Source organism: Strigops habroptila, chromosome Z, assembly GCF_004027225.2.
Source record: "Strigops habroptila isolate Jane chromosome Z, bStrHab1.2.pri, whole genome shotgun sequence".
NCBI classification, from domain to species: Eukaryota; Metazoa; Chordata; class Aves; order Psittaciformes; family Psittacidae; genus Strigops; species Strigops habroptila.
In genome coordinates this window covers 48420741-48433118 of record NC_044302.2, presented here as the reverse complement: position 1 = coordinate 48433118, position 12378 = coordinate 48420741, and the positions used below count along the sequence as shown (strand labels likewise).

Below are 12378 nucleotides of genomic sequence, written 5' to 3'. Positions count from 1 at the left end.
AAATACTTCTGCTATTAAAGTTAGGCGCAGCCAATGCTCAAGTTGCCAGCTGTTAATATCACTGAGATACTACCAGAAATGCCCTGCTTGCTCCCATTGCACAGCGCCTAACTCCGCTAGCACTCCCACTGGGGTCAACTTGCCAGGTGCAAGCAGTGCACAAATTCAGCAGTGGCAGCATTTGGCTTTCAGTGGTAGGTCTGAGTCTTACTATGAAAACTAAGTAAAGGATAGAATTAATTTTGCTTCTCTAGAAGCAAGTCAGAGAAGCACCTAAGATGAAGGTGCCAGTACACTCTGTAATTTTTTCTTTATTGCTAGAGGCATGTGTTGCCTATAGCAGTTTCCTTTTTTCTCTCCACCAGCTCACTTACAGAAGCTGCGCTGCTGTGGAAATAACCAGGACAAGACAACTAGACAACTGCTTTCTTCTGGAGGCCTCTCATCTAAACTGTCTATGGTTACTACCAACTCAATCACTTTCTTACATAAAAATCCTTTCAAAATACAGATGGCAAAAAGGCAAGATATCTGAAGAGCCTTATTTAATAATTTACCTTTCAAATACATCAGGCTGCTTTGCCTTTCTTCTAATAAAAAGCAAAAATAGATTTTTTCCATAGCTCTTTGTTAAGGGATAGGAATGCACAAAGGTTCAGTCCCTACCTTCCACCTTCCCCCACACACACAAAAAAAGAAAAAAATCTAAGTAATGTTCAACATATTATTATTATACCTCTATTTTTGGTGCTTTAGGGTCTTTCCTTGAGATTTACACAACTGTGGTTATCCACACCATCTGTAAGAGTTACAGCTGACATTTGCTTATTCTCCAGGCTTGCAAACAAGAGAGAAAAACTTTGACTTTCTTCCTCCTCATCACACAGCTCTTAGGTGTTTAAAGCAGCTTGTCAAAATGATGCTTCAAGAATCTCTGGTGGTGCAAAAGTGATGCTCTGTTTTCTCAGAGATGTTTCCTTTCCAATAACAGCCTTCTGTCTCCCTGTGATGGGCTAGAGAAGTGCTGGAGTTTGTATTTGATAGCAAGAGATTGAAACTTAGAAAGGACTCATGGAGCGTATGAAAGAGCTCGAAAGCCCATCCCTATTTCAAAGCCCATTATTACATTCCAATCTGAGCTATCTTTCATCTTTCTTTTCATAGGATGTACACTGATATCCAGCACCATGTTAAAAATATTGAGCTTGCTCCAAGACAGCCTATTTGTACAATGGGAATAATTTGACACTGGCATTAGTGCTTGGGAATTTCACGAGTGTGTTGTTAAAGAGAATTTGTGTTTTTAAAAATAGCCTTTATAAATATCAGACTTCGTTTTATTGAGCAGATGTATAAACTCCTCAGTTGTTAGGTTGCTTCTGGAGCATGACAAAAACCATTCGTCATATGTACATGTCTGATTTAACTATTGCTTCTTCAGTACTACTTTACTAGGAGAGCATCCAGCATTACATTATTTAAAGGCTCCCTGGAACAAATAACAACCACCCAGTTCATCTATTTCCTTCTAAAACCATGACATTGGGTGAATGCCATTCTCACTTGTACATTATCTCACGTGTCAGCATTTTATAGACATTTCCCTCCTGCCAACATAATCTCCCATGTGAGCCTAATCCTGCCAATTTCAGCATTATTTAGCCTTCAAAGACATTACCTTTTTCTGACATAAATTTGAAAGGGGATTAGTTATAATTTAGACTATGTTGCAACTTACCTCCCTGCTGGGTAGCCTATTCTTGAGCTCAGATGCATAGCAACAGACCTCTGAATACCTCCTTGATACAGATAAGCATTATATCCATTTTTTCCCCTTCCCCTATGACAGTATTTGATTCAGAAAGATAGATTGGATAGCACAGCTGACACCTAGGACAACTCTTACTGAAGCAATGACTGAGTGAGGTATGTGATGTCTCCAAGGGCTTTCCTGAGTCAATTAGCTCTGCAGTATGCCTAGGCACAACACAGTGGGTTTTAGCTTGGGTTTTTATGTCACTATGGCATGTCTTGAGGGACATTTCAACAAGAAGCATCTTGGAAGGAATCCATTATTTGTTACATGTGCACACCACACACGCACATACATGCATGCCAGTAAGCTAACACTGTACAGAAAAAGCAAGTTATTAGGAAGATCTGCATTCTGCTGCTGAGTATTACAACCATGGAGGGCTCAATCAACAGGTACCATACCTGCCTGAGGGCTAGAAAGCATGCTGTGCAAACATAGACCCGAAGGAGGTTTTTCCTTCTGATGAAAGCTAGGGCAGGAGCCCTGCACAAGATCTGGATCCTCCGAGGGACCCACACGTCTTTCAGGGTGGTATCCTTCAGATGCATCCCTTACAAGGTGCATCCTGTGCTGTGCCACTTCAGGCTGTGCCCAAGTGCACAAGCAAGCCCATAAACCTTCAGGAATGCAGTTGTCATAACTGTGGATGGCAAGCTGACTCCTGCCCAGATCAATTTTGCTTGTACCAGAAGTCCTTATTAAAGTCAATAATTTGAGTAAGGTCATCCCAGCTGCTTTGAGTAAAGGTTTGCAAAATTGGTTCTTTAAACTGCAAACAGAAGGGTTAAGCCCACGCTGCCTCTGCTCTTCTCTGTGGAGATGAGGCAGTTTGCCAATTTTGCAGCCTTCAGTAAACTTGACAGAATTGTTTAGCTGGACAAATTGGGCGAATTATCTCTTACACAGATGCTATTGTGGCCTTTCCTTAATTTGCTTATTCAGTTTTTTCCTGTTTTTTTTTTAAACCAACCTTGTAATTTAACTTTAATAAGCATCCAAGATTTGGCACTCTTCCCCCTTCCCTTTTACTCCCACCTCTAAGTTAAACGGAGCAGGAGGGAATGAACAGTAAAAAGCATACGATCTTGCCAGGATGGTGCGGTGTGGGGGTGCCCTCCTGACCTTGTGGAAATTGAAGACTTTGCCTGAAAGTTAAACAGTCTTTATCCATCTTTGTTGAGCGTTTACACCAAGTGGCCTTTTGAAGCCAACCAAAACAGGCTGGACACAGCCTATAATGATTTTATATTTGCAACAGCATTGTAGGGAGAATGATACAATGCACGGGGCAATGCAGCATTGATGTGATTTTTTTCAAAACTACGGGTTTGCTCTGTGAGAAGGTGTTTGTCTGACCTCACTGCTCAAATGACATTGATGGCAGTAACAATTTTGACACTGACTTCAAACAGTTTTTTCTCCTTTTATCTCCTCCCACCTCCCAAAATTTTCACAAGTGCTCAGCTGTCATTCCTCAAATAAAGAAGCAAATATGTACAGGAAAAGCTGCATTAAATCCAGCCTGGTCCTATGAAAGTCCATGAAATGGCATCCTGTTTTCATGGGAGATGTCCCAAGCATGGCCATGATAAAGGGTCTCCTGCTACCCATAAGAAAAATTGGGGAAGGGAGTACCTGCCTATATGCTAAAAAAAAGTCAGGGAAAAAATGGATGTACTCACAGTGATGACATAAAACACATGCACACAGCACCCCAGGAGCCAGCTCCACACTCTCTGCTCAGGGCTTGCCAGCTCCAGGAAGCTGGCCTGCAGTGAGGATGACTTTTATTCCTCAACAACTCCCTGTGGATACCAGGATAACACATTTCTGACATAGAGCTGGGCTTTCTTGGTGGAGATGAAAGGCCCCATGCTAAATCTCTGTTTGGAGTATCTTCATGTTTGGAGCCAGACAGCTCCTTCCTGTGCAGTTGGCTCCACCAGAGTTCACCTCCAAGACTCAAGAGGAACCCTTCACATTCAACCAGCCCCTGAATCCCCAGACAATCATCCGCTTAAACCAACGGTCTTCTAAAGGCTCTCTGTGCCACCCATCATGATGCTGTAAGCAGTGCTGGGACCATTCCTATCTACTGGAGTTGTTTTCATCACTGTCATATTAACTCTGAAGGAATAACACAGGAGATGTGACAACAGAACAAAAAAGGCTTAAAAACAAAAAGTACAGGCAGTGGCAGAAACTAAAGGTAGTTACAGCCAGAGGGTAAGTACTCAACTGAGTCATTATAGTACTTCTCTACTAGTTGTAGCTCTGCCCAGGATTAATGAATCTCCAAGATGAGAACAATGGGGAGCACTATAAAAGCACCAGCGATAAGAAAAAACATGACTAAGTGTCAAAATCAAAATACACAGCATGAACAAAATATGTGGCAAGTGGGGATCTCATAAAGGTTTTATAGCTACTTGTTTGGGAAGATATACACTACCACCTCAGAGAAGGAGCAGTAACAATAATCAATTGGACCATTCACATTGAGAGAACAGTGCTTTCACCTGCAACTAGACTCTTCCCTTCTCATTCTGGCAGTGGAAACAGGTCTCAGAGTGAGTGTATATTCATGCCCCCTTTAGGCACCTTTATACAGTTCCAGTGGTGGAAAGAAGCTCTGACTGACTAGTAGGTTTGTTGGGTTTTTTTTTATTTCATTTATAGGTACCTGGAACGTCTTGAGATCTTCCCGTGGTAGCATCAGTTTCAGAGAGGAAACTACCAAAATCAGAGGGGTTTGTGGGCTGTGTGCCACTACCTGGCAATGTTACAAGATCTTCTGCCAGCTCTTCTATCCAAAAGGGACCAAAGATATAAAGTGGTTTGCTGCATGCTTTCCTCGCTGACTCTTTGAGCATCCTTTGGCAGTGCCAGAGTTTGTCTGGATTTATATTGCTGGAATAAACAAAATGGCAGTTTTGTTTAGGGAGCAAAATCTGTCTCGGCCTCTTTTCTGAGGTAGTGAAGTAGCACGTAGCCCTCACTGGTGAAAATCAATTTGACTTCAAAGCGGTTGCTTGGATTCGACACCAGGCCTGGCCACAGGAGGATACTTGCAGGCCTAACTGGAGCAGCTGGTGCATCATCAGTTCGTACCAAACAAGCACTACAGTGACATAAAATATTTCGCACATAAACCCCTACTTAAACTTCTTAATGCTGTTTTAGATATCTGAAAGTATTTGCAAATTTCTTTTGGCTGGAAAATGAGTGTGCAAGACAGAAAGTAAGGAACATCCAGATTACTTTTTTTTTTTTACCTTAAAATGGCAATTCAAATGAAAAACAGCATTTTGATATGTTTGAAACTACATTTACATAAATTGGGGCATTTAAACAGAAACAAAATAGTTTATTCCTAGTGAATGAAATAATTAATTTTACCTGAATGGTTTATTTTTCCCTAATTCTCATTTTCCAGTTATGGTTATGAAAGGGGAAAAAAATAATTAATTCCAGGCTGACCCAAAATAAGTCACTCAGGCTCTCCAAGGCTAAAGAGGTCATGTTGTACCCTGCACCTCATCTAGTGGCTCAGGCATTTTGAAAAATGTAAGCAGTTAAAAAAGGGGCAGACAGACAAACATGAGTTTAAGCAATCTGGCTATCATGCTCTGGCAAGCTCAGGGAGCATTTCCCTCAGAGCAAAGGGAGCAGAGTTACACAGAGATGAAGAGGGTTACAGCAATAACCTACTTCCAAATAAGTCAAGTTGCTCAGAAGGATCAAGCCTTGCAGACGGTCACTGAGATACACACAGGACAATTTTTCTGCAGCCCAGAAAGCAAACAAACCAACCTGACTTCAAAGAAATAACAATGAGCCAAGCAGGCAGAAAGAGCAGCAACAGCAGTACAAGCAGTGATTTTAATCACATTTTCCTACTGCATTTTTCATTGCTGAAGGGTTTTCACTGGCTTTAACTGTGACACTCAGCCACCGATCAAGGATGAATGGTTTCTGTGATCACCATTCCCCAACAATCAATGCCACCAGTACTGCTGTATTCATGATTACCCAAGGTGACAACCAATTCAGAGCAGGTCCATCCACTTGCCTGGATCTGCCTGGTCTTATTTCAGTTGAATATTTAACACAGGAGAAGAGCAGAATAGACATTCCTACTGCAGCAATCACCATGAGAAACGGAAAAGGGGTGAAGAAAATAGAAGGCAACCAGTCCTTTACTTCAAAATAAAAAAGTGAAGAATCTGTTAGAAAGTTTATTCTGATGGCAGCCTTGGAAGAGGATCTGCAGTGTTTCTAAAAAGCAGGGTGCAACTTATGCACAGCAGTCTCCAATTCCTGTATTAAACTAAAACAACTTTGCTCTTTTCCACATGCATATTTATGCAAATAAAGTGGAAAAATTAATGACACAGCTTTCCAAATGTCACATGTATACACTTTGGTGGGGTTTATATCCTTTTTCAGATCACTTTCCGAAAATATTCCAGCCTCTTACAGAGCAGCACTTAAGGATTTAAATGTCTTCTTAAAAAACGGCTGTGTTTAAGCACTTTGGTGTATCAGGGATATTGTAGAGAACTTTATTAACAGGAATATTTGAGCAAAGAGTAAAAATAAACACAAATTGCAAAGAAGACAAATTAATAATTTGTTGTTAAAAATAATCACGCTGAACCCATAGCTTCAAGAGCTGGAGCCATCCCAGTCAAAATTATTACATCGCCTGGGGAGTTTGCCCATTCTGTACAGTTCAGGTGTCTAATTGTGACCACTTGCTATGACTTGCCCAAAAATGAGCTCCAGACCAGGAATTAATTATAGCAGTAATCCCAAGAGCGGCACTGCATGATTATGAACAGAGCAGACTGGAATCTGGTCACAGATTATCCACAAATGAAAGAACAGAGATACTGAATTATTTCCTTTTACTGATTTCTCCCTTTATTAATTGATTTTGTGTGTAATTTTCAAAGCTGTTTCAATAATAAGTTTGATTACATTTTCTGAAACATTTGCTTTTTCAATCTAGTGTTGCCTGTGCCCTAAAGCCAGAAGAAGATCCACTCCTATAATGAAGCTTCAAATTCATGACAATTTTGGGCTGTTAAGACACAGAAGAGCATAGTTTTCTTATAAAACTAACTCCCACCTGAAAACAAGCAATTACCTAGCTACACAGCAGAAAAGTTACATGCTTACCAGGTTTTTCCAAACCTCACAAAAGGGATGCAAACACACACAATGCTTCTGGAGCTGTACAGATCTCAAGTGAGCTTGTTCTCACAATCTAAAAGCTGATTCCTGTGGCTCTGGGAAGAAAAAACAAACAAACAAACAAACCCCCAAACCACAACTTTTTCTCTGCCCTGTGTGAAATTCACCATATTCAAGGACAGTTCTCCCAGCCAATAATTCCTCACTGCTAGCAGAGACTTTGGACAGGAGGAACCTGGGTTGATCAGAGAAGAAGATACCAAAAAATGAAAATGTAATTGTAAGACCAGAAGGAGAAGGAAGAGTAAAAGGGGAAAACAGGAAATTGTTATTAACTGTTACATGTAGTAGTAGCTTGCCTTTACATGTAGCAGCTGGCATAGTCAGTCTTGGCCTACAGACCACTACTCTGCCATTTGTAGTTTTCCACCTAGGAACCAATTTTGCAAACACATATCAATTTAGAGAGAGCAGTATGAGGGAAACACTAGCTTTGCAGGTCATTTGGAAGGTGGTAACAGCAGAAGGTATGACAAGGTACTAAAATGATGGCCGTAAGGATGTAAGAGACAGAGAAATATCAGCATAGCGCACAAGACCTTGGTAAGACCTCTCTGAAGACTGTGTACACCTCTGGTGATCTTCCCCTCCACAAAGATGAATTTAAATCTGGAAACATGAAGTTAAGACCTGTTGGAGGGCAGTGACCACCTCTTTTATACAGCACGATGAAAAGTGTTCCCTTCCACACAGATCATGTGCATACCAAATGAAAAAAAAGAAAAGGAGCATAAGATCTTTCTTCATGAATAGATTCTTCTGAAGATAAATCTCACACAAAGGAGAAAGGTTAACATTCAAAGCAGAAGAGCTCTTTAAGTTGAAGAATAAGGCTAGCACTAGGTCAGGGTAAACTGTTCTTGAAGAAGGTACCAAAAGATTTCTAACCACTCCAGGAGTGAAGGACTCAGACTGTTCTTCCACGCGGGACAGCAAACAGCATGAAACAGCGCTGCCCTCCAACAGGTTTGAATCGGTCAGGGCAAGATAACGGGACTCCCCCGGGCAGAAAATATATTCAAGCCCCCGTGCCGGTAGGCAGCCTGCCGGGGGAACCAGAAGATTATTTCCCCTCTGATGGGCAGCATGGCGGTGGGAGAGGCCTTCCCCTAAGATCCTGGAAATAGATCACGGAGCAGAGACGTAACGCCGAGGATGTCAGTGCCCTGACTGGAGTGTTAAAGCCTCAGAGCCAGTGTTAGCGCGGCTGCCGACTGCCCAGTGTTAAACCCAAGAAAAGGACGGGACTTTCCCCAGCCCCTTGCAGAAACGCACGCAATAGCCCATCTCTGCTTTGTGCTATTTTCTCTACAGCTAAAGGTGTTTTATCATAAAAACGACATAAAAGTGTCCGTGTCTTGCTGAGTCGGACCGACTCAGGTCCCACTTGTCTAAAAATGATTCGTTTTGAAGCAGAAGCGCAGGAGAGAGACAAAGAGTGCAGCCAGCGCTGGCTTTCCGAACGAGCTCGCAGTGCCGGCGATGGACTGGTTCCCGGTTGCCCCTAGCCGACAGAAGCCCCCCAGCCCCGACCCGCAGCCCCTCCGGGGTCGGAGCAGCCCAAGGTCTCTTCTCAGCGCCGAAAACCCGCTTCCTTTCTCCGGCGCCGCGAGGTAGGGTAGAGCCTCGCGGCAGCGCCCCGGCAGAGGTTTCCGTCGGGGTTGTCCCGGGACACTTCCCCCGGCAGCAATCAGGCGGAGCGGAGAGAGCCGGCTATCCCCAGAAAACTTCCTTTCCGCGGGCTGCCCGTGGGGCGGAGGGGGAGTGTGCGGCGGCGACTTCCTCGCGGCTGCCCGGGGAGGAGCCGGCGCGGGGTTGCCGCTCGCCATCCCTCGCGGCGGGAGCGCAGCGCAGCCCAGCGCCCGCAAGTTTTCTCGCCTCCAGAGCCGGGCAGGGGAGTGCACCGAGGGCTGCGGAGGGGAGCCAGCCGGAGGGGGAAGTGGGACAGGAAAAGAGAGCCTTGCAGGGGAGCTAGGCAAGGGGCTGTGGACGAGAGCCTTGAGAGGGAGCCGGGAACCGGAGAGCGGGGCAGCGGCGGCTGCGGAGGGGAGCGCACGGTGGGCTCGGAAAGGGGAGCCGGACCGGGCAGCCTTGCAAGGAACCCGGGCTGCGACGGGGAGCCGGGCAGTGCCGCCTCGCACGGGAGAGTCTCGCCCCTCGCAGGGCAGCCGGGCAGACCGGCCGCTGGACCGTAGGAGCGCGGAAGGGACGCCGTGCCTGCGGCTGCGGCTTGCCGCCCCGGGGCCGGGCCGCTCCAGGCTCGCGGGTCCGTGGTGGGCGGGCCGGGGGCCGACCCCTCCCTGCAGCCCCGGGGCGGGGGAGCGGCGGCGGCCCCATGGGCGGCGGCGGGGCTGGCTCTGCGCGGGGGCCGCCCGCCGCGGCTGGTGCCGCTGCCGCCCGGCCGCGGGTCGGCTGAGGCGGGTGGAGGGGTTGGGGCCGGGGGAGGCGGCGGGCGGCTCGCGGCCATGTGGCGGCCAGGGGTGCGGGGGCTCCTGGGCCGTGCGTGCCTGCTGCTGCTGCCGCCCTGCGCCCTGGTGCTGGCGGCGGTGCCCGGATCCACGTCCCATCCGCAGCCCTGCCAGATCCTGCGGCGCATCGGGCACACCGTAAGGGTGGGGGCCACCCACCTGCAGCCCAGCACAGCCGCTTGGCCCGGGGAGGCGGCGGGCGGGCGGCGGGCGGGCGGCAGCCCCGAAGAGGTGATCGCCGCGGGGCCCCGGGGCCGGCGGCTGAGGGGCGGCGGGGAGCGGCGGCTACACCCCTCGCCGCGGGACGCGCTGCTGCTCGCCGTGGCGAACCTCAACGGAGTGGCCGGGCTGCTGCCCTACAACCTGTCCCTGGAGGTGGTGATGGCGATCGAGGCGGGGCTAGGCGACCTGCCCCTCTTCCCCTTCTCTTCCTCCAGTGCCTCCTGGAGCAACGACCCCCACTCCTTCCTGCAGAGCCTCTGCCACACAGTGGTGGTGCAAGGGGTCTCCGCCATTCTCGCCTTCCCGCAGAGCCGCGGGGAGATGCTGGAGCTGGACTTCATCTCGGCGGCGCTGCGCATCCCCGTGGTCAGCATCGTGCTAGGCGAGTTCCCCCGGCGGAGTCCGGTAAGGCGCCGGGGAGTACGCGGGCGGTGGGCAGGGCTCCCCCCGCACAGGGGCAGGCAGCGCGGTGTCCCTCTCCCAGGCGGCACCCGCACCCTGCGGGGAAAGGGTCGGGGTGCGGCCAGTAGCTGGGCGGGACGTGGAGTACGTGGGAGCTGGGTAGCGACCGGAATGCGGAGGGACCCTGCCCGGGAAGAAGCCCTCTTGACCCTGGGGCCGTCGGCGTCGCTTTTCTCGTCTTTCCCTCCTCTTGCGTCCTCTCTTGTGTTGGCCCTTGCTCTCAGCCCTGCGGTGGAGGGGAAAAGCATCCCCTCTGTGGAAAGGAAGAGCTCGGTCGCAAAAGCTAAGTTGTGAGCCTGAAGTCATACGTCGCGTTAAGTTGTAGACTTGAGAGGGGAAGCGGCGTCCAGAATATGCACTGGTGAGAAGCTGCTCTTCCCATGGTCCTTAGCTTTTGGAGAAGGACACGCTTTGCAGACAAAAATTAAGCGTTAGCAAAAAATTGGGGGCGGGGGGGCCGGAAAGGCTAAACCCGGCAGTCAGGGTGTTTGTTTATTACTGGTCTAAATGCTGCGCTCTAATTGTGTGTGGGCACTGTAGGTTGTTCACCAGATGACACTTCTTGGGGAAGTTGTTCACTGTAACTTGACTGTATTGAGCTCACTAAAGCATTAGGATTTTCTTTACTTGTAGTTCACGCGTTGTTGCTAGATCAGATTTTTCCTAAATCTAATTGCCTAACTAAAATAGTAGCAACTAAAGTCTGACAGTGTTTGTGTTTGTTAGTGTAGCTAAAATAGTAGAAACTAATTACTGTCTTAGGCACAAATAGTTGTATCCAATGGGAGCTAAACTTTCTGTTATACAGAGATGGCAATTGTCGTGGTGTAGACCCAGCCAGTAACTCAGCACCACGCAGTCATTCGCTCATCCTCCTCCAGGCAGGATGGGGAGGAGAATCAGAAGAATGTAAATCCTATGGGTTGAGATGAGAGCAGTCCAATAACTAAAGTATAAGATAAAACTACTACTAATAATGATAATAATGATAAGGGAAATAACAGGGGGAGAGAACGTGAAAGTAAAAGGGAAAAGAAAAAAACAACAATAAACCCAAGTGATGCATGATACAATTGCTCACCAGCTGCCGACTGACACCCAACCTGACCCAAGCAGCGATTTGCCCTTCTGGGTAACTCCCCCCAGTTTATATACTGGGCATGACGTGCTGTGGTGTGGAATACCCCTTCGGCTAGTTTGGGTCCCGTGTCCTGTCTCTGCTTCCTCCCGGCTTCCCATGCCCCTCCTCACTGGAAGAGCATGAGGCTGAAAAGTCCTTGATCAGGGTAAGGACTACTTAGCAACAGCTAAAATGTTCGTGTGTTATCAGCACTGTTCTGAGACTAAAGCCAAAGCACAGCACTACACCAGCTTCTAAGGGAGAGAAAAATAACTGTTACAGCTGAAACCAGGACAGCAACTTAGTGTTACACACTCTGCAAAATGGTTCAATATTTTGCAAATGCCTATTTGATGCCAGTAATCATCTTCAGGCAAAAGAACTGGAAGAAAATGCTTTAGTCTGTGTGACCCATGCAAGGGAAATCATGAATAAAATGGCAGAACCTGCCATTTAAATAGTTATTTTGTATAAAAAGAGATAGCTCAACTTTGCTCTCAAAATGTAGTCAGAAAATAAAGATTGCCAATGATTTTGCTTTGCAAAAGCAAATGTAAAATCCTGCCTGGATCACCATTGGACTTCTGTATTTTTGTGTTAGAATGTGATAGAAAAGGAAAAGAAAGTCTGTGCTAGGCAGCTCTTAGTCTGTAACTGAAGGTGTATGACTGCTATATGCTGGTCTGAACTCTGATGGTTTTCTCTACCTCAACAAAACTCATGTAACTCAGGTTTCTCTAGATTTGTACAGAAACTCAAGGCTAATCAGTGCCATCGAATGCCACTTGATGCGCATTTGGTGCCAGTAGCACCCAGGTTTGGTCAGTTACATGTACCAGCTTTGCAGCTACACTTGGAGTTGCGATGCAGTAGGCAAAGCTCCCTGGAGACCTGATCCTAAATCCAGCATTTTATTGCTATGCCTGTTAAAATCAGAATTATTTTCTCTTCCCTCTTAGGGATGGGTCTATGTTCATCCAAAGTTGCCTGATGACACAAGATGTGTTAAACGCATATAGCACAGGGTTAGA

The 12378-nt window shown here is 47.0% G+C and overlaps 1 protein-coding gene across 1 annotated transcript in view; it reads left to right on the top strand.

Moving 5' to 3' along the window:
- Positions 1–4470: 4470 nt before the first annotated feature.
- GRIN3A (glutamate ionotropic receptor NMDA type subunit 3A) overlaps positions 4471–12378 on the top strand; it is a 74674-nt gene continuing 66766 nt past the window's right edge. Inside the window, exon 1 of the mRNA XM_030470444.2 lies at positions 4471–10170. Within this exon, the coding sequence (XP_030326304.1) occupies positions 9541–10170 (630 nt within the window). The 5' untranslated portion in view covers positions 4471–9540. The remainder of the gene's footprint in view (positions 10171–12378) is intronic.